At 54.8% G+C, this 21,568-nt stretch overlaps 2 protein-coding genes across 2 annotated transcripts in view; one reads left to right on the top strand and one right to left on the bottom strand.

The window, feature by feature from the left end:
• The window catches only part of MYBPC2 (myosin binding protein C2), a 37,947-nt gene extending 23,349 nt beyond the window's left edge, over positions 1–14,598 (top strand). Inside the window, exons 18-27 of the mRNA XM_073016148.1 lie at positions 383–571; positions 757–891; positions 4,593–4,760; positions 4,922–5,010; positions 5,110–5,305; positions 7,721–7,860; positions 9,204–9,363; positions 9,561–9,697; positions 12,596–12,782; positions 14,472–14,598. Coding sequence (XP_072872249.1) covers positions 383–571; positions 757–891; positions 4,593–4,760; positions 4,922–5,010; positions 5,110–5,305; positions 7,721–7,860; positions 9,204–9,363; positions 9,561–9,697; positions 12,596–12,782; positions 14,472–14,482 — 1,412 coding nt within the window. The 3' untranslated portion in view covers positions 14,483–14,598. The remainder of the gene's footprint in view (positions 1–382; positions 572–756; positions 892–4,592; positions 4,761–4,921; positions 5,011–5,109; positions 5,306–7,720; positions 7,861–9,203; positions 9,364–9,560; positions 9,698–12,595; positions 12,783–14,471) is intronic.
• GARIN5A (golgi associated RAB2 interactor 5A) lies at positions 11,234–21,446 on the bottom strand. Its single transcript, XM_073017222.1, has 5 exons — positions 21,442–21,446; positions 20,998–21,238; positions 20,497–20,627; positions 16,358–16,631; positions 11,234–15,230 (listed from the first exon to the last, which is right to left on the bottom strand). Exons 1-5 carry the CDS (start codon positions 21,444–21,446, stop codon positions 15,174–15,176), a joined length of 708 nt encoding a protein of 235 aa, XP_072873323.1. The 3' UTR covers positions 11,234–15,173.
• Positions 21,447–21,568: the final 122 nt, after the last annotated feature.

The following is a 21,568-nucleotide window of genomic DNA, read 5'->3' as shown; positions in this document are numbered from 1 at the left end:
TGCCTTCTCCTTGACCTCCCAAAGCCCTTAGCATCCTCAGTGACCTGCCTCTGACCCCTGATTTTCCATTTTGCCGTCTCAATCCCTTTGCTCTTCCCTCTTCCTTTACTCGCTGGTGACCTGGGAATTCTCACTTTGACCAGTAGCCTGCATTTTTCTATGGCTTCTGGCCCCCTGGTTCATGAGCTGTGACCCCCTCTTGATTCCTGACTCCAGGACTGGTGGCCTCTGAAAGCTCTGTGGCCCCTGAGATCCACCTAAGATTCATGGCCTCAGACTGCCCTGGGTCATGCGACCCTCTGGACGTGACCCTCACTCCCCCAGCTGACTTGTGCCCTGTGCCCTCCCGTTCCCTCTTCTCCTCTCTGCTTGGAGCCTTCAGGGTACCTCCTGGAGCGGAAGAAGAAGGGCTCTCAGCGCTGGATGAAGCTGAACTTTGAGGTCTTCACGGAGACCACCTATGAGTCCACCAAGATGATCGAGGGCATCCTCTATGAGATGCGTGTCTTCGCTGTCAATGCCATAGGAGTCTCCCAGCCCAGCATGAACACCAAGCCTTTCATGCCTATTGGTAATGTCCCCCCTCACTCTGATCCATCAACCCCGTCCACCTCTGACCCATCTTTTGCCTGTCATCAGTCTCTGACCCTCCACCCTGGCCTTCTGACCAATCATTCTACCTCTGACCTCTGCCGCTTCCTGCTGGCCCCTGACCCCTCATTCCCCCCATATCCTCTTTTTTCTGGATGCTTCCAGCACCCACGAGTGAACCCCTGCACCTGATAGTGGAGGATGTGACAGACACCACCACCACACTCAAGTGGAGGCCTCCAAACAGGATCGGGGCAGGCGGCATCGATGGGTACCTGGTGGAGTACTGCCTGGAAGGCTGTGAGTGATCCTGGCAGGCCTGGTGGGGGTGGTGGCTAGCACAGGTGGGTGTCCAGTCCAGGGAGCTGAAAATAGCACCGTGCAGAGAGGGAGGTGGGTGCAGTGGTCTGCTCGTGTTTTGTGTCTGTACTGTCATAAGTCCCCGGGACGGGACCCCCAGTGACTAGTGTGTTTTCTCTCCCTTCTTCCTTTCTACACCCATCCTCCAGACAGCAGTGACTTTCTGTCCATTCCATCTGTCCTTCCATCCCCCATTTATCTTTTTTCTTTTACCTCTATGACTTCTTCTTTCTTCTATTCATTTATCCATCTAACCAATCTTTCCTTCATCCATCTTAACATCCACCCATCCATCCATCTGTCCATCTATCTGTCCACCTCTCTGTACATCCATCCATCCATATTTCCATCCATCCATCCATCCATCCATCCATCCATCCATCCATCCATCCATCCATATTTCCATCCATCTGTCCATCCACCCACCCATCCATCCATCCATCCATATTTCCATCCACCCACCTACCCACCCATATTTCCATCTATCCATCCATCCATCCATTTATCCACCCATCCACCCATCCATCCATCCATCCATCCATCCATCCATCCCTCCCTCCATTCGTCCATCTGTCCACCTGTCCATCATCCATCCATCCATCCATCCATCTATCCATCCATCCATCTATCCATCCTTCTGTCCATCCATCCATCTGTCCATCCATCCATCCATCCATCCATCCATCCATCCATCCATAGTTCCTTCCTTCGTTTCTCTCTCTCTCTCTCTCTTTTTTTTTTTTTTTTTTGAGACAGAGTCTTGCTCTGTTGCCCAGGCTAGAATTCAGTGGTGTGATCTCGGCTCACTGCAAGCTCCACCTCCCAGGTTCACACCATTCTCCTGCCTCAGCCTCCCAGGTAGCTGGGACTACAGGCACCTGCCACCAAGCCCAGCTAATTTTGTGTGTGTGTGTGTGTGTGTATTTTTAGTAGAGACGGGGTTTCACTGTGTTAGCCAGGATGGTCTTGATCTCCTGACCTTGTGATCCACCCACCTCGGCCTCCCAAAGTGCTGGGATTACAGGTGTGAGCCGCGGCGCCCAACCTTCTCTCTCTTTTTTAATTTTTGAGACAGGATCTCACTCTGTCATCCAGGCTGGAGTACAATGGCACAATTATAGCTCACTGCAGCCTCAATCTCCTGGACTCAAGTGATCTTCCCACCTCAGCTTCTCAAGTAGCTGGGACTGCGAGCATGTGCCACCACACCTCGCTAATTTTTTGATTTTTTGTAGACACAGGGTCTCAGCATGTTGCCCAGGCTGGTCTCAAACTCTTGGGCTCAAGCCATCTGTCCACCTTAGCTTCCCAAAGTGCTAGGATTACAGGTGTGAGCCGCCGTGCCTGACCCCTTTTTCCCTTTTATTGCTCCCTTTTTCCCTTTCTCTCTGTCCTCCCTCCCTTCCTTCCCTCCTGCTTGGCATTCACTTGTCTACCCAGTCATCCATCCATCCATCCTTCTATCCATCTGAAAGTCATTTGAATCATCCAACCATCCATTCAGGAACTTTTTTTTTTGAGACAGAGTCTCACTCTGCTGCCCAGGTTGGAGTGCAATGACGCAATCTCACTGCAACCTCCGGCTCCTGGGTTCAAGTGATTCTCCTGCCTCAGCCTCCTGAGTAGCTGGGATTACATGCACCCACTACAATGCCCAGGTAGTTTTTGTATTTTTAGTAGAGATGGAGTTTCACCTTACTGGCCAGGCTGGTCTCGAACCCTGACCTCATCGTGATCGACCCGCCTCGGCCTCCCAAAGTGCTGAGATTACAGGCGTGAGCCACCGCACCCGGCCCAGTATCATTTTTTCATCCATATATCTATCTCTTCACCACTATCTTTGCTTCTTTCCTTTTTTCTACCTATATAGCCATCCAACCATCTGTCCACCTAACTAGCCATTGTCTTTCTGCCTTTCCATCCATCATCTGTACCTCCATACATCCACTCTCCATCCTCCACTAAACAAACATTCGCCGAGCACTGACTTGTGTCTGGCCCAGCGCCATGGCTATGGAGATGTCTCAGATGCAGCCATCTCTCTGGGAGAACAGACGAGATCACCTCGACACAATATCCCCGGCCTTAAAGTCAGACAGATGGGGTTCCAACCCTGCCCCTCCACTGTCTAACTGTGTGTCCTTGGGCGAGTCTCTGAGCCTCAGTCTCTTCATCTAACCATGGCGAAGACAGTTCTCATCTTGACAGGGTACAGTGACGATGCACTTGAGAATGCATGGAAAGGAGGGACAGTTGAACGCTCATCAGCTTCCTCCCTCCTCCTCTCCTCCGTGCTCTCTACCCCATTCCTCCCTGGACGGCTGCTCCCACCCTGACATTTCAGAAGCCAGCTTGTTAGAGTTCACTCTGTGGATTGCTGCTTTGAGCCAACAACCATGAGTTTCCCACCCCACGGCCATAAACCCAAGACAGAAAGGCATGTCACAAAAAGCAGGCAATGTGAAGAGCTCTGACCGTGTCCTCAGCCCGCCCTCCCAGACACCCACCTGGCTGTGCCCTCAGACAGTGCCACGATCCCTGCTCCTCTGTGCCAGCCTCGCAGGAGAGCAGAGCTTGAGAGCGTGCTGGAGTCAGACAGGCCTAGGTTTAACATCCTAGTCCACGGAGCCTGAGCTGTGTGTCCAGGCAGGTCTCGAACTCCTGGGCTTGAGAGATCCTCCTGCCTTGGCTTCCCAAAGTGCTGGGATTACAGGCATGAGCCATTGCACCCGGGGAAAGTTTTTTTGTTTGTGTTTTTGTTTTGTTTAGTTTTGTTTTTTTTTGTTTTTGACAGAGTCTCGTTCTGTTGCCCAGGCTGGAACGCAATGGGGTGATCTCGGCTCACTGCAACCTCTGCCTCCCAGGTTCAAACGATTCTCCTGCCTCAGCCTTCCGAGTAGCTGGGATTACAGTTGCCTGTCACCTTGCCCGGCTAATTATTGTATTTTTAGTAGAGACAGGGTCTTGCCATGTTGGCCAGGCTAGTCTCGAACTCCTGGACTCAAGTGATCTGCCCATCTCAGCCTCCCAAAGTGCTGGGATTACAAGCATGAGCCACCGCCTCCAGTCGAAAGTTCTGTAACCTCTCTGGTCCTCATCCTAACATGTTAGGGACGGTTTCTCACCCCTAACATGGGGATAGCACAGGGTTGTGGTAAGAATTAATGAACAACGCCTGTAATCCCAGCACTTTGGGAGGCCAAGGTGCGCGGATCACGAGGTCAGGAGTTCGAAACCATCCTGGCCAACATGGTGAAACCCCATCTCTACTAAAAATACAAAAATTAGCAGGGCATGGTGGTGCGTGCCTGTAATCCTGGCTACTCAGGAGGCTGAGGCAGGAGAATCACTTGAACCCAGGAGGCGGAGGTTGCAGTGAGTCAAGATCTCACCATTGCACTCCAGCCTGGGGATAGGGCGAGACTCCGTCTAAAAAAAAAAAAAGAATTAATGAGCCAACAGATGTGCCACCCTTAGAACCTGGCCATGATGAATGCTTAACTAACGCCAGCTGCTGCTGCTGCTTCTGCTAGGAACTTACCCAGTTCTCACTCGCTGCGTGGGGCCCAAATCCCCGGGAGAAACGGGAGCGGAGGGTGGGAGGAGGGCATGAGATCCGCCAGCAGGGCCTCTCTCCCCAGCGGATGAATGGGTCTCTGCCAACACGGAGCCAGTGGAGCGCTGTGGCTTTACCGTCAAGAATCTCCCGACCGGAGCCAGAATCCTCTTCCGAGTCGTTGGGGTCAACATCGCGGGGCGCAGCGAGCCGGCCACCCTGGCCCAGCCGGTCACCATCAGGGAGATTGCGGGTGCGTGGCCCCTGACCCTGCGCTCCGAAACCAAGCTGGCGTCGTCCCGCCTGCCCTTTCCGTGTCGTCGACAGGACCTCCCCAGACAGTCTCATCGCCATTGGCCCCTGGAATGTGCCCCGGCCCCCCGCTGAGCCCCCTCCCTGTGTTTGCGCCCTCAGAGCCACCCAAGATCCGGCTCCCCCGCCACCTCCGCCAGACTTACATCCGCAAAGTGGGAGAGCAGCTCAACCTTGTCGTCCCCTTCCAGGTCAGGGGAGCGGGGTCAGGGGCCCGGGGTCCGCTCCTGCCGCAAGCCCCCTTTGTGCGGGTGGAGCCCCGCTGACCCCGCCCCGCCCTCTCCCCGCAGGGAAAGCCCCGGCCCCAGGTGGTGTGGACCAAGGGCGGCGCCCCGGTGGACACCTCCCGCGTGCACGTGCGGACCAGCGACTTCGACACCGTGTTCTTCGTGCGCCAGGCGGCCCGCTCCGACTCCGGGGAGTACGAGCTGAGCGTGCAGATCGAGAACATGAAGGACACTGCCACCATCCACATCCGCGTCGTGGGTGCGTGCGCTGGGGAGGGCCCCTGGTGGTCGGGAGGGGCAGGGATGGGGAGCGATGCGGGAGGAGCTGAGATGAGGGGTGGGAGAGGAGGTGAGAGATGAGGGGTGGGAGAGGAGGTGAGAGATGAGGGGTGGGAGAGGAGGTGGGAGATGAGGGGTGGGAGAGGAGGTGAGATGAGGGGTGGGAGAGCTGAGAGATGAAAGGAGGTGGGAGATGAGGGGTGGGAGAGGAGGTGAGAGATGAGGGGTGGGAGAGGAGGTGAGAGATGAGGGGTGGGAGAGGAGGTGGGAGATGAGGGGTGGGAGAGGAGGTGAGATGAGGGGTGGGAGAGCTGAGAGATGAAAGGAGGTGGGAGATGAGGGGTGGGAGAGGAGGTGAGAGATGAGGGGTGGGAGAGGAGGTGAGAGATGAGGGGTGGGAGAGCTGAGAGATGAAAGGAGGTGGGAGATGAGGGGTGGGAGAGGAGGTGAGAGATGAGGGGTGGGAGAGCTGAGAGATGAAAGGAGGTGGGAGATGAGGGGTGGGAGAGGAGGTGGGAGATGAGGGGTGGGAAAGGAGGTGGGAGATGAGGGGTGGGAGAGGAGGTGGGAGATGAGGGGTGGGAGAGGAGGTGAGAGATGAGGGGTGGGAGAGCTGAGAGATGAAAGGAGGTGGGAGATGAGGGGTGGGAGAGGAGGTGGGAGATGAGGGGTGGGAAAGGAGGTGGGAGATGAGGGGTGGGAGAGGAGGTGGGAGATGAGGGGTGGGAGAGGAGGTGAGAGATGAGGGGTGGGAGAGCTGAGAGATGAAAGGAGGTGGGAGATGAGGGGTGGGAAAGGAGGTGGGAGATGAGGGGTGGGAGAGGAGGTGGGAGATGAGGGGTGGGAGAGGAGGTGAGATGAGGGGTGGGAGAGCTGAGAGATGAAAGGAGGTGGGAGATGAGGGGTGGGAAAGGAGGTGGGAGATGAGGGGTGGGAGAGGAGGTGGGAGATGAGGGGTGGGAGAGGAGGTGGGAGATGAGGGGTGGGAGAGGAGGTGGGAGATGAGGGGTGGGAGAGGAGGTGAGATGAGGGGTGGGAGAGCTGAGAGATGAAAGGAGGTGGGAGATGAGGGGTGGGAAAGGAGGTGGGAGATGAGGGGTGGGAGAGGAGGTGGGAGATGAGGGGTGGGAGAGGAGGTGAGATGAGGGGTGGGAGAGCTGAGAGATGAGGGGTGGGAGAGGAGGTGAGATGAGGGGTGGGAGAGCTGAGAGATGAAAGGAGGTGGGAGATGAGGGGTGGGAAAGGAGGTGGGAGATGAGGGGTGGGAGAGGAGGTGGGAGATGAGGGGTGGGAGAGGAGGTGAGATGAGGGGTGGGAGAGCTGAGAGATGAGGGGTGGGAGAGGAGGTGAGATGAGGGGTGGGAGAGCTGAGAGATGAAAGGAGGTGGGAGATGAGGGGTGGGAAAGGAGGTGGGAGATGAGGGGTGGGAGAGGAGGTGGGAGATGAGGGGTGGGAGAGGAGGTGAGAGATGAGGGGTGGGAGAGGAGGTGGGAGATGAGGGGTGGGAGAGGAGGTGAGATGAGGGGTGGGAGAGGAGGTGGGAGATGAGGGGTGGGAGAGGAGGTGAGATGAGGGGTGGGAGAGCTGAGAGATGAAAGGAGGTGGGAGATGAGGGGTGGGAAAGGAGGTGGGAGATGAGGGGTGGGAGAGGAGGTGGGAGATGAGGGGTGGGAGAGGAGGTGAGATGAGGGGTGGGAGAGCTGAGAGATGAGGGGTGGGAGAGGAGGTGAGATGAGGGGTGGGAGAGCTGAGAGATGAAAGGAGGTGGGAGATGAGGGGTGGGAAAGGAGGTGGGAGATGAGGGGTGGGAGAGGAGGTGGGAGATGAGGGGTGGGAGAGGAGGTGAGATGAGGGGTGGGAGAGCTGAGAGATGAGGGGTGGGAGAGGAGGTGAGATGAGGGGTGGGAAAGGAGGTGGGAGATGAGGGGTGGGAGAGGAGGTGGGAGAGGAGGTGAGATGAGGGGTGGGAGAGGTGAGAGATGGGGGGGAAAGGAGGTGGGAGATGAGGGGTGGGAGAGGAGGTGAGGAGATGAGTAGGGGAGGGGGAGAGGAGGTGAAGAGATGCGGAGGGGGAGACTAGATAAGGAGCAAGGCAAGTACCAGGGCTAGGAGTGGAGGAGAGATGAAGATGGGGAACCCTTGAGAGAGAGATTGGGTGGAGAGAGGGAGTGGGGAGACATAGGGGTGAGGAGAGGTGGTGAGGAGGGATGAGGATGGCCCAGGATAAGAGGAAGTGGAGAGATTGGGATGGGGGAGGCCGTAGGTAGAAATGGGAAGGGGGTATAAGAGAGGTTAGAATCAGAAGAAGAGGGTAGGGGTGTGGAGAGGGGAGGGGAGGGGAGTGGCTGGACATCCCAAAACCCGGACTGACTTGTCACACTTCCCCACTTCCAGAAAAGGCTGGGCCCCCCATAAACGTGATGGTGAAGGAGGTGTGGGGCACGAACGCGCTGGTAGAGTGGCAGGCCCCCAAAGATGATGGGAACAGTGAGATCACGGGGTACTTCGTCCAGAAAGCAGACAAAAAGACCATGGTGAGAGAGCAGAGGGGGCGACGGGGAAGAGCCGGTGAGGTGGGCAGAGCAGGTGCAGATGTCCCCCTTTCACAGCTGGAAGGGCAGGGAGGGGCCCAGAGGCTGGAGGACCGGCTGGGGCCAGGAGGGAAGCCTTTTCGCTGAGACTCGGCACGTGATGGGTTTTCTTTTTTCACTGAGGTAAACATCACATAACGGAATTAGCAATTCAGCAGCCCTTAAAACATTTGCAGGGTTGTGCAGCCACCGCCTCTACCCAGTCCATTTTCATCCCCCAGAGGAAGCCCTGTATCCAATAGCGCCACCCCCTGGTCTCCCCTGGCCCCAGCCCCTGGCAGCCACCCATTTGCTTTCTGTCTCCCTGGATTTACCTACTCCCGACATTTCATACACATGGAATCCTAGCTATGTGACCTTTGTGTCTGACTTTGTTAACTCAGCACAACATCTTCAAAGTTCATCCATGCTGCAGGGTGCAGGGTGTGTCCATGCGGCAATCCTGTTTTTAGAATTATTTTTTTTGAAACAGGGTCTTACTCTGTCACCCCGGCTGGAGTGCAGTGGCGCAATCTCAGCTCACTGCCTTCTCTGCCTCCGAGCTCAGGTGATCCCCCCCATCTTAGCCTCCCAAGTAGCTGGCACATGTCACCATGTCCTGCTAATTTTTTTTAGAAACGGGGTCTCACTACATTGTCCAGGCTGGTCTTGAACTCCTGGACCCAAGTCATCCTCCCACCTCAGCCTCCCAAAGCATTGGGATTACAGGCGTGAACGACTGCACCTGGTCTTAATTTCTTTTAAATTTTTTTAAATTTTTATTTTTGAGACAAGGTCTTGCTCTGTCACCCAGGCTGGAATGCAGTGGCATGTTCATGGCTCATTGCAGCCTCAAACTCCCAGGTTCAAGCAATCCTCCTCCCTCAGCCTCTCGAGTACCTGGGACTACAGGTGCTGGCCACCAGACCTGGCTAATTTTTTTATTTTTTTGAAGAGACAGGGTCTCGCCTTGTTGCCCACGCTGGTCTCGAACTCCTGGGCTCAGGTGAGCCTCCCACCTTGGCCTCCCAAAGAGCTGGGATTACAGGCATGAGCCATGGTGCCTGACTCCTTCTTAGAGTTGAATGATGTTCCCTTGTCTGGGCTGACCAGTTCGTTTGTCCATCCCTGCACTGATGGGCGCTGGGTTGGCTCCACCTGTTGGCCACTGTGAGTAGTGTGCCACGAGTGACAAGATTTTTAAACACTGGATGTGCTTTTCTCACCCTTTCTTGCATCTGTGTCTGTGTCTAATCCCGTGATCCTGTGGCCACGGCCCCCCTGGTCCCTCCCTGTCCCTACACTAGGAGTGGTTCAACGTCTATGAACGTAACCGGCACACTAGCTGTACTGTGTCCGACCTCATCGTGGGCAATGAATACTATTTCCGAGTTTACACTGAGAACATCTGTGGGCTCAGTGACTCACCTGGTGTCTCCAAGAATACGGCCCGCATCCTCAAGACAGGTACAGCCATCCTGCTCCACGGCCCAGGCCCACCCTCTCGCCCACGTCCCACCTGGACTCCCCCTGCCCTGCCCTCCCCTCCCCACTGGGGTTGACTGCACCTAGTTATGGGGGAGAAGTGATTGTGGTTTGTTCCCCGGCTGGTGTCAGGGGATGATCTAGATCAGTCGCCTCACGGGTGCATCCTCTCTCCCCAGGAATCACCTTAAAACCGTTCGAGTATAAGGAGCATGACTTCCGGATGGCTCCCAAGTTCCTGACGCCTCTCATAGACCGGGTGGTCGTGGCTGGGTACTCGGCGGCTCTCAACTGCGCTGTCAGAGGCCACCCAAAGGTGCCTGGGCAGGGACCCAGAGCTGTGTGTGTGTTGCCTCGTGGGGAATCTTCCATACAATGAAGTACCCACTCCCCATCACGCCAGTTCTTCCTCCCCGAGTTCTCTGTCTCAAGGGATTTAGTCACTTAAAACAATTTTTTTAATTGATTTTTTTTGTTTTGTTTTCTTGAGACAGGGTCTTGCTGTATCACCCAGGCTGGAGTGCAGTGGTGCGATCACAGCTCACTGCAACCTTGACCTCCTGGGCTCAAGTGATTCTCCCACCTCATCCTCCTGAGTAGCTGGGACCACAGGCATGAACCACTATGCCCAGCTACTTTTATGGTTTGTAGAGATGGGGTCTTGCTATGTTGTCCAGGCTGGTCTTAAACTCCTAGGCTCAAGTGATTCTCCTGCCTCGGCCTCCCAAAGTGCTGGGATTACAGGTGTGAGCCAGCACACCCAGACTGGACTTGCTCGCTTTTCACCCACTTTCTTTTAACTCCTCTGACCAGAGCCCAAGTCTCAGACGATCAATCACACCTTGCCTTTGGCTTCCTGCCTTTTTCCTTCCTTTTTTTTTTTTTCTGAGACCAGGCTGGAGTGCAGTGGTACGATCTTGGCTCACTGCAACCGCCTCCCAGGTTCAAGCGATTCTCCTGTCTCAGCCCCCTGAGTAGCTAAGATTACAGGTGTGCACCACTATGCCAAGCTAAATTTTGTATTTTTACTAGAGACAGGGTTTTGTTGACCTCAGGTGATCCACCTGCCTCGGCCTCCCAAAGTGCTGGGATTACAGGTGTGAGAGCCACTGCGCCCGGCCTCTTGCCTTTTTCTTTGTCCCCTGTCAGGTAATAGCTTGTCTCGGCAGCTTGAGGAGAGGACCATTAAGTCTCTCTTGCTCTGTCCAAGGACAAATGCCAGTCCCGTGGAAAAAGAAACCTTGGGAGCAGGGGCAGCCTGAACCGCCATGGCTCCCCAGGGTCTTCCTGTCCAGCCGTTTCCCGACTGCTGTTTGGGAGTGTGGACACTTGCAACCTAGAGCTCGTTTAGACCAGGGGTTGGCAAACCATCGCCCATGGGTCAAATCCACCTGCCACCTGTTTCTATCAATAAAGATTTATTGGAACACGGGCCATGCACATTTGTTATGTTTTGTTTACAGCTACTGCAGACAAAATGTAAATAAATGTGCGTGGCTCATGTTCCAGACCCAGAGACCACAGGGCTCAAAAAGCCTGAAATATTCACCATCTGGCCCTTTATAGGAACAGTTTGCCAGCTTCTGGTCTGAGCTGTAGGTTCTTCGCTTTAGTTCCCTTAAGACATACCATGGATTCATTGGTTCACCATCTCCATCTCTGTGTACTTTATTCACTACCTCCACTCGTTCATGTCTCTCATTCCGCTCATTTATCCACCTAACAATCCATCCTTTACTCAGTTCATTCCTTCACTCCATTTGCTTATTTACAGCACTCTTTCATGCTCTCATTCATTTATTCACTCCATTTATTCTTTCAACAAACATTTTCAGAGGCTTTCAATGACCTGGGTGATTCGAACAAGAAATTTCCTGTATGTTGAGGGAGACTGACATTTGCCCAGAGTCACACAAATAATATAAAATTATAAAGGGCTGGGCCAGACACGGTGGCTCAAGCCCGTAATCCCAGCACTTTGGGAGACCAAGGCGGGCAGATCACCTGAGGTCAGGAGTTTGAGACCAGCCTGGCCAACATGGTGAAACCCCATCTCTACTAAAAAAAATACAAAAATAAGCCAGGCATGGTGGTGAGTACCTGTAATCCCAGATACTTGGGAGGCTGAGGCAGGAGAATCGCTTAAACCCAGGAGGTGGAGGTTGCAGTGAGCCGAGATCGCACCACTGCACTCCAGCCCAGGAAACAAAGCAAGATTCTGTCTCAAAAAAAAAAAAAAAAAAAAAAAAAAAAGGCCGAGCGCAGTGGCTCACACCTGTAATCCCAGCACTCTGAGAGGCCGAGGTGGGTGGATCACCTGAGGTCAGGAGTTCAAGACCAGCTTGACCAACATGGAGAAACCCTGTCTCTACTAAAAATACAAAGAAGTAGCCAGGCATGGTGGCACATGCCTGTAATCCCAGTTACTCAGGAGGCTGAGGCAGGAGAATCACTTGAACCCAGGAGATGAAGGTTGCAGTGAGCTGAGATTGTGCCATTGCACTCCAGCCTGGGCAACAAGAGTGAAACTCCATCTCAAAAAACAAAAACAAACAAACAAAAGGGCTGGCAGGGCACAGTGACTCACTCCTGGAATCCCAATCCCAGCACTTTGGGAAGCCGTGGTGGGAGGTTGGCTTGAGGCCAGGAGTTTGAAACCAGCGTGGGCAATATGGTGGAACCCATCTCTATATACAAAATAAATACAATTATAAAAGGAGGCAAGTGTGTGAGAGAAACACAGGCAGAGTGTAAAAATAGGTATTTCTGTTGCAGTCTAGGGGCCACAAAGGGACGTGCCTAAAGGATAGGTTAAAAAAAAAAAAGGAGGGAAGGGCAGCATGGAAGAGGGAACAGCCAGTGCCAGGGTCCTGAGGTGGGCGTCTGTCTGGTCTGTTTGAATGACAGCGAGGTAGCCTGTTTGGCTGGAGCAGAGAAGTAATGGGGATCAAAGACCGTGGGACCCTGTGGGCCATGACAGTGAGCTCTTTGTCCTGAGAGCAATGGGAAGACCGCACCATTACCCTGTGAAGTAGGGACTATCAACCTGCTTTTACAGAATAGGAGACTGAGGGTCAGGGAGAAGTGACTCGCCCCAGGACATCTGGCAAGAGCGTGGCAGAGCCTAGAACCCAGATCTGCTTCCCGAGCTCCATTTTGTCATTGCCCAGGGACCCTCTCTAAGTTGGCCTCCTCTCCTTTGACTCTTTAACAGCCGAAGGTAGTCTGGATGAAGAACAAGATGGAAATCCGCGAAGATCCCAAGTTCCTGATGACCAATTACCAGGGGGTCCTGACGCTGAACATCCGCCGCCCCTCGCCCTTCGACGCTGGGACTTACACCTGCCTGGCCGTCAACGAGCTGGGCGAGGCACTGGCTGAGTGCAAGCTGGAGGTCCGAGGTGAGGGCATGGCCGTCCCCAACACTGGCTGACCGTGGCTCGGGCCCTGTGCCAGCCTGGCCAGAGGCCCTGGGCTGAGCACCACTGAGATCTGGAGACAGTGAGACCCGCCCTCTGGGAGGAGGACTGGGAAGCTGCTGTCCTGAAGGCAGCACAGGGCATCATAGGAGTTGGGGTGGGGGAGCCCCGGACCCAGCTTGGGCAGGAATCAGATTTTTCCAAAGGAGTTGACGGACAAGGAAGAGGGAGGCTGAGTGAGAAGGGCTTAGCAAATGTCCCCAAGGCCTCCAGTGAACCTGGGCCCCCGCAGGTAGATGTGTTGACAGAGTGAGAGCAAACATGGATAACAGAAGTGACCAGGGGCGGTGGGAGCTCCCAAAAGTGCCTCCCCTCCATAGCCTGTCCCTATGCTCTCACCCACCTGCCCCTGCCTCTCCCTGCCCCGTCCCCTCATCTCAGTCCCAGAGCTCCAGCCCCAACGAAAGTTACATCCTCTTCCTCCCAGATTCCATTCCCAGCCGCCTCCCTGTCTCCAGTCTCTCCAACCTGCCACCCGCCTTCACCCCTGGACTGGCCCCAGAGAGCTCTCTCTATCCAGAGCTGCTCTGCCCCAGCCCTGATCGCAGCCCGCTGGGGGCTCCCCACCACCCCAGCGCCCCTCCGCCTGGTGTTCACAGTGGTGTGTCTGCCTCCGGCCCCCACCTGCCCCGGTTCTTCCCACATGATGTCCCAGCCACACCGGGCTGTTGGCGGTTACACTGGTCAGGCTTTCCCACCACAGGGACTTGGCACAGGCTCTTCCCTCTTCCTGGAACACAATTCCCCTGCTCCTTTACCCTGTGCTGCGGCCCATCAGACACCTGCCAGTCAAGGCTCAGCAAAGAAGCCACTAACAGTGTCCCTCAGAGCAGGATGACATCAATGTGGACTTCCAGAGTCCCTCCTGGATGGTGACTTCTGACCTCTGACTCCCCTGGCTCTGAGGACAGCCCAGCAGACAGGGTGGCTGGGGACCCTTAACAAAGGCTGAGAAAGGACACTTTCTGGCCAAGCACGGTGGCTCTCGCCTGTAATCCCAGCACATCGGGAGACCAAGGCAGGCGTGTTGCTTGAGCCCGGGAGTTCAACACCAGCCTGGGCAACATGGCAAAACCGTCTCTACTAAAAATACAAAAAAAAAAAAAAATTAGCCGGGCGTGGTAGCACATGCCTGTCGTCCCAGCTACCTGGGCGGCTGAGGCAGGAGGATCACTTGAACTGGGGAGGCCGAGGCTGCAGTGAGCTGAGATTGTGCCACTGCACTCCAGCCTGGTGCAACAGAGTAAGACTCTGTCTCAAAAACCAAACAAAAACACCCCCGATCACTGCTCTTCCAAGCCCACCCAATTTCTGATATTCTGCTCTGTCCCTGATTAACTATTGAATCAGCTCAGAAAAATCCCGGCCTCAGGATTCCAGTGACCACGTACAGCCAGCAGCTCAGAACGTCCCCATCTGGGATCCAGAATAGCAGTAGTCAGGCGCGCTGTGACCCTGGGTTGTCCAGCCACAGTGGCCTGGGATGGGGCAGGATGGTGACTGCCATCCTGTGCCCCTGCTGGTCATGTGGACACAGCAGCCAAAGGGGCCTGGGGCTTCAGGAGGAGGCGTGCCCGGGCCTGGCTCACCCGCTTTCTGGTTTTCCTGCAGTGCCGCAGTGAGACCTATCCCCTACCTGCCGAGACAGTTGGTGGTGGAGTCCTGACCCCAGCCCCCAGCCTCCCGGGACTGTGTTCCTTCTGGAGTTTTTGCTGAGAACAAAACAGTGTTGTCTGGACCCTGGAGTGTCTGTCCTTCTTGCCTCTGTAGCTCCGTCTTCCTCCTGCAGGGGGTTGGTGACCCCGGGGTTGGCGATGGGAGCAGCTGCGTCCACACAGGCCATGGTGAGATGGCCTCTTGGAAGAGCTGCTTTAGTGAGGCAGCCATGTTGTTACTGCAAGCACAGAGCATCCAAGGTGAACGCAAGCCCATATGGAGGCCGGCCCCAGCGAGCTGTTGGGAGGGAGGGAGGGTGCAGGCTGGGGGCGATGACAGTGGCAGCAAGTCAAAGACGCACCCAGGCCACACCCAGAAGGCTGCTCTACTGAGGCAGCTGTGTCAGTGTGGCGGCCTCGAGGCCTCGGCAGTGGCCCAAAGAGCTAGACGTGGTGAACTGAAGAGGGAGGCAGCTGTGCTGGACAAACTCCTGCGAGGCAGCTGCGCGGACTTGGCGACGACGGCGAAACTGCTCATGGTTGCTTGTTGGTTCTTAAGGGGTTGACCTTTATTAACTTTAATATCTCATCTGCCTGGCCCTGAGGCAAGGTACTTTGATCTCTGGTCATTCAGTGACCTTGAAGGACGCTGGAAGACTCAGAGTCCCCAGAGTTCAGAGGTCTTGGGGTCAAGTCTGGCTTCCACGCCTTGGGGCTGGGGAGAGAGAGCTCGTTTCAGAGGCCTTGGCCTGCAGTTAGGCAGTGGGGGCGGGGAGGGACTTTGCACTTACTGGGATAGCAGGGGAAGTCAGGTGTCTCAAGAGTGGGCACAGATTCCAGTGACCCCAGCTTCTAAAACTGGCATCACCCCCTGCTCCACCTTGACCCCCAAGGCCCTACAGAGAACTGGACATTGGGCCTGGCTGACCCCACTCCTTCGGGACACAGGTTGTCCCTCTCTAGACCCCACTCTGGCAGGTCAGGGAGAGAGGGGCTGGGGCATGGGTGTGGGTGGCTGTGTGTGTTCCCAAGTAGAACACGACAGCCTCCTTGGCTAGGGGCGCCAAGGCCCTGGAGAGACTGCTGGCTTCTACCCACAGACCCCCATATCCCTGGGTCACCTCCACTTCCAGACCCAGGAGTCCAGGCCCCAGCCCCTCCTCCCTCAGACCCAGGAGTCCGGGCCCCCGGCCCCTCCTCCCTCAGACCCAGGAGTCCAGTCCCCAGCCCCTCCGCCCTCAGACCCAGGAGTCCAGGCCCAGCCCCTCCTCCCTCAGACCCAGGAGTCCAGGCCCCCAGCACCTCCTCCCTCAGACCCAGGAGTCCAGGCCCAGCCCCTCCTCCCTCAGACCCAGGAGTCCGGGCCCCCGGCCCCTCCTCCCTCAGACCCAGGAGTCCAGTCCCCAGCCCCTCCGCCCTCAGACCCAGGAGTCCAGGCCCAGCCCCTCCTCCCTCAGACCCAGGAGTCCAGGCCCCCAGCACCTCCTCCCTCAGACCCAGGAGTCCAGGCCCAGCCCCTCCTCCCTCAGACCCAGCAGTCCAGGCCCCAGCCCTCCTCCCTCAGACCCAGGAGTCCAGGCCCAGCCCCTCCTCCTTCAGACCCAGGAGTCCAGGCCCCAGCCCTCCTCCCTCAGACCCAGGAGTCCAGGCCCAGCCCCTCCTCCCTCAGACCCAGGAGTCCAGGCCCAGCCCTTCCTCCTTCAGACCCAGGAGTCCAGGCCCAGCCCCTCCTCCCTCAGACCCAGGAGTCCAGGCCCCAGCCCTCTCCTCTCTTAGACCTGGGAGTCCTCAGACGCCTCCCCTCTGCCCTCTGCTGCCCCACCGTGCTTCCCCGCCCCTCACCTCCTTCCACTCCCTCTGGGCCTCCACCTCATCGTCATCGCCCTCCTCATCTTCATCCTCCAGCACTTGGTGCTCCTGCGTGAAGGGCACGGCGGAGGCGGAGAGGAAGCGCAGGCGGTAGAGCAGCCGCACCCACTGGCCGAACTCCCGGTCTCGGGTCTCGAGGGGGGCGCGCAGTCGCAAGTAGAAGGTTCGGCTGGTGTTCAACTTGACCTCGAGCTGACACCGGCTTTCATCGTGGACAAAGAGCTGGACGAACTTCAAGGGGAACAGCCTGGGTGGGAGGAAGCGGCAGACTCAGGTTCTGATCCTGTCAGGTCTTCCTGCACCATCGGGGTCAGGGGTCCCCACCTTGCCATGCCTCCCTCTGCCCCAGGAATCCCTTTCCACTTTCATTGCCTCTTGAATTTGAGTCCATTCCCAACTTTCTTCCAGCCACATGTCTCCTTTTTGTCTCCCACTAGTCCTCTCCCCTAAACTCCAGATTCAAATATACAACTGCCTACTTGAAATTTCCATCTGGGGCCGGGTGCGGTGGCTCACACCTGTGATCCCAGCACTTTGGGAGGCCGAGGCGGGTGGATCACCTGAGGTCAGGAGTTCGAGACCAGCCTGGCCAACGTGGCGGAACCCCATCTCTACTAAAAATACAAAAAATTAGCCGGGCGTGGTAGTGGGTGCCTATAATCCCAGGTACTCAGGAGGCTAAGGCAGGAGAATTGCTTGAATCTGGGAGGCAGAGGTTGCAGTGAGCCAAGATCGCGCCATTACACTTCAGCCCAGGAAACAGTGCAAGATTCTTTCTCAAAAAAAAAAAAATGTCAGCTGTTATTCTTCTATTTGGGGGACAAAAATCAACCTCCGACTCCCAGGCTCAAGTGATTCTCCTGCCTCAGCCTCCCGACTAGCTCCCGAGTAGCTGGGACTACAGGTGGCCATCATCATGTCTGGTTAATTTTTTGTATTTTTGTAGAGATGGGGTCTCACCATGTTGGCCAGGCTGGTCTCGAACTCCTGGTATCAGGTGATCTGCCCACCTTGGCCTCCCAAAGTGCTGGGATTACAGGTGTGAGCCACCACACCCAGCCTCTACTGCTGTTTTTAAAGAAAGGGTGGATCCATATATATGTGTGTATATATATGCGTGTGTATATATATGTGTGTATATATGTGTATATATGTATATATGTGCATGTGTGTATGTATATATATGTGCATATATGTATATGTGCATATATATGTATATATGTATATGTGTCTGCGTGTATATATGTACATATGTATATATGTATTTGTATATATGTATACATGTGTGCATATATGTATATACATGTATTATGTATATATGTATATGCATATATGTGTGTATACATGTATATATGTGTATATATGTATATGTATACATGTATATATGCATTTGTATGTATATATGTGCATATGTATATATATGTATATATATGTGTATGTATATGTATATATATTTCTGTATCTATATGTATATATACCTGTCAGAAACTGCCCCAGAATAGCTCAGGGCTGAAGTTGGTTAGACAGAAGTGAGGGGCTAGGAGATAAGTCCTGAGGCCAAATTTGCAGAGCAAGCTCAATGTTCTCACTTCAGTGGTGTGTTCATTTGGGAAGAGGTTTTAGGGTGCCAAAGGAGCTTATGAGAGGGTCAAAGCCACTCTCAGCGTCATCATTGGTGTTCTTCCAACTGTAGGTCATGATTCAGTGAGTGATGAGATCTCTGGTGAAATACAGTTAGCATTTAAAATAAAAGGGGCTGGGCAAGGTGGGTCATACGTATAGTCCCAGCACTTTGGGAAGTTGAGGGAGGAGGATTGCTTGAGCCCAGGGGTTCAAGACCAGCTTGGGCAGCACGGTGAGACCCTGTCTCTACAAAAAAAGACAGGGTCAGGCAGCTGAGGTGGGAGGATCGCTTGAGCCTGCAGAGAGCTGTGATCACTCCAGCCTGGATGACAGAGTGAGACACTGTCTCAAAATTAAATATGAATGAATGGACGAATGAATGAATAAATAAATAAATAAATAAAGGCCAGGCACGGTGGTTTATGCCTGTAATTCTAGTGCTTTGGGAGGCTGAGGTGGGAGGATCACTTGAGGCCTGGAGTTCAAGACCAGCCTGGGCAACACAGTGAGATTCCATCTCTACAACACATAAACAAAAATAAAGGCATAGTGTAGAAGAGAAAATATCTCAGTGTACTGTACTGGCGTCAGAATACTGCTTTGTGAAAGGTTTTTAACTTAGGGGGGATTAATAAATGCTGTAAGTAATCTTGAATACATGCAGGTCAAAATCTGATTTGGCTACCAAATTACAAAAGCAATCTTTTGGACTTCAGAAGTGCAGAGAAAGAACTGTGGACCTTCATGTGTGCCTGTGTGAGACAATGAGTTTGTCCTTCCTTCCTTCCCTCCTTCCTCTATTTCTCCCTCCTTACTTTCTTCCCCTTCTTTTCTCTCTCTTCTTTCTTCCCTTTATTTCTTTCTTTGAGAACGGGTCTCACTTCATTGCCCAGGCTGGAGTGCAGTGGTGTGGTCACAGTTCACTGCAGCCTGGAACTCCCGGGCTCAGGTGATCCTCCTGGCTCAGCCCCAGTAGCTAGGATCACATGTGTGTGCCACCACACCTGGCTAGCTTTGTAATTTTGATTTCTGTAGAGATGGGGGTCTCGCTATGTTGCCCAGGCTGGTCTTGAACTCCAAGCCTGAAGTAATCCTCCCACCTCAGCCTCCCAAAGTGCTGGGATTACAGGTGTGAGTCACTGTGTCTGGCATCTCTCTTTTATGAACTGTGAGATACAGTCAAAAAAGTGAAAGCTGGACAGGCATGGTAGCTCATGCCTGTAATCCTAGCACTTTGGGAGGCCCAGGCAGAAAGATCACCTGAGGTCAGGAATTCGAAACCAGACTGGCCAACATGGCGAAACCCTGTCTCTACTAAAAATACAAAAATTAGCCGGGTGTGGTGGCAGGTGCCTGTAATCCCAGCTACTCGGGAGGCTGAGGCAGGAGAATCACTTGAACCCAGGAGGCAGAGGTTGCAGTGAGCCGAGGTTGAGACTCTGTCTCAAAACAACAACAACAACAACAACAACAACAACAAGTGAAAACTACTGGCAGAATGTTTCTGTACTATGGGCACATAAACATTTCAGTGTTTGTAGCTGGAGTTGGAGCAGGAGCCTTCGGTGAGAGAAGGGAACAGCTTCTGCTGTCTATTTTGTGCTTGTTTTCTCGTATGTTAGCATTACTTTTTCTTTTTCTCTTTTCTTTTTTCTTTTCTTTTCTTTTGAGACAGAGTCTCACTCACTGTCATCCAGGATGGAGTGCAGTGGCATGGTCTCGGCTCACTGCAACCTCCACCTCCCGGGTTCAAGCGATTCTCCTGCCTCAACCTCCTGCGTAGCTGGGATTACCGGCGCCCGCCACCACACCTGGCTAATATTTTGTATTTCTGGTAGAGACAGGGTTTCGCTATGTTGGCCAGGCTGGTCTCAAACTCCTGGCCTCAAGTGATCTGCCTGCCTTGGCCTCCCAAAGTGCTGGGATTACAGGTGTGGGCCACCGCACCCAGTCTGCATTACTTTTTCAATGAAAAAATACAACGTAAAAGAGAGTATGGAGTGAGGCACAGGAGGGCTCAAGAACCGTGAGATCCACAATCGTGACAAGCTTGGCATTCCAATCCTGGCCCACTCTGGAGCCACAGTGGGACCCTGGGCAAATGGCTCCCAGCTCTCTGAGCCTCAGTTTAGCTCTTTGGAGGATGGGGCTAAGGGACCCCACCATATGAAGATATGAGGTCAGAGGTGAGATCTCATGCATGGCCCAGGGGCATCTGGCACGAGCAGGCCCTGCAGAAATGGTCATTCTCCTGACCCCTGCTGGGGCATGGCTGAGGACTGTCCCCTTCAGGTCTGTCTAGTCCCTGATTTCTGGCCCCTGAGGGCTGCTCTGTCCTTCTTCTCCCATGAAGACGGCAGCTCAGGGAGGGCTGGTAGCACCACCAGCTCCTGGCCCTGGGGGTGGTCTGGGTGAGGGGAGGTCTGCTGGGGGCTCAGGTGCCTGGAGCTGAGGGGGGAGGGGGTCTCGGCTGAGGTGGAGGCAGTTACCCGAAGAGTTGCAGGTGTCCATTCTCCTTGTCAGGGCCGGCCAGAAGCAATAGGTCCGGGAGCTCCAGGGCTGGACTGGAGGCTGCCACCCCCATGGTGACCTCGTTGGCAACTTCTCCCAACCGAGTCACCTGGGGCCAGAGATCAGAGGTTAGGGGCAGAACAGATGTGGGGGCAGAACTGGGGAGGGATCAGAAGTTAGGAATCTTGGTAGGGGAAAAGGTCATGAACTAGGTAAGTTGAAAATCAGGCTGGGGGCCAGATATCTTGGAATTAAAGGTCAAGAATAATATGGGTGTGAAGTTAGGGAAACTGAGGCAACGGAGTTAGAGGTTCACAAAGAATCTAAAGAACTAGAGGTAATGGGGCGTCAGAGGTAACGTAGGAGTTGGGAGTCGGGAATCCCACGAGATGGACGTTATGGGGAAGCAGGGGCTTTCCAAGTCAGAAGGTCGACGGACAGGCCGAGGCTTGGGATGAGGGGGTTCTGGGGCTCCCTACCTGCACAAAGTTGCTCTCAAAGATGGGGAAGTCCCGCAACTGGTCGAATTCGCCGCTCTGGAGGTAGCGTTGGAGCCGTCTGGGACGGCCCGTGGGAGAGGCTGGAACCAGGAGGCATTTTAGCAGGACGAAGTCTGGGGCTCGATCCCGGGAGGCTGTGTCTGGCTGCCAGCCGGGAGGGCCCGGCACAGCTCCGCGCAGAGGACAGGGTATCAGATGTCCCCGAATTGCCGGCCCCAGCCTTTAGTTGGTTCCCTCGCCAGGTCCATCCCCTCCAGGCCTGGCTCCGTCTCTCACCTGCCATCCCACCTGGTTCCACCTTGCCAGCTCCACCCAGGGCCGGCTTAGCGCCGCGATCCCGCCTCATCGCGATGTCCCCGCCGGACGGGAGCGGAGGAAGGAGCCGAGCGAGAAAATGAGGGAGCTGGGCTAGGGCATTGTGACGTCATGATGCGGATCGGGTTTTATGGCGTCACACAGAAGCGGGCTCCCAGTTTGTGATGACGTCCCTGGAGGGGGCGGATCCTGGAGATCAGGCTAAAGGGGCGGCTCCATCCTGCTGATGTCAGGC

The sequence above is a fragment of the Chlorocebus sabaeus genome, chromosome 6 (genome assembly GCF_047675955.1).
Source record: "Chlorocebus sabaeus isolate Y175 chromosome 6, mChlSab1.0.hap1, whole genome shotgun sequence".
Taxonomy (NCBI): Eukaryota; Metazoa; Chordata; class Mammalia; order Primates; family Cercopithecidae; genus Chlorocebus; species Chlorocebus sabaeus.
The sequence above is the reverse complement of the archived record's forward strand: the minus strand, read 5'-3'. Positions and strand labels throughout refer to the sequence as shown.

What these genes read in the sequence shown, in the direction of transcription:
- GARIN5A (XM_073017222.1), bottom strand. An exon ending in GGACACCTGCAACTCTTCGG is followed by an intron (nt 16,632 to 20,496) that starts GTAACTGCCTCC and finishes CCTCCCACCCAG; the next exon opens with GCTGTTCCCCTTGAAGTTCG. An exon ending in CCCAGAGGGAGTGGAAGGAG is followed by an intron (nt 15,231 to 16,357) that starts GTGAGGGGCGGG and finishes CTCTCTCCCCAG; the next exon opens with CCCCAAGGCGTGGAAGCCAG.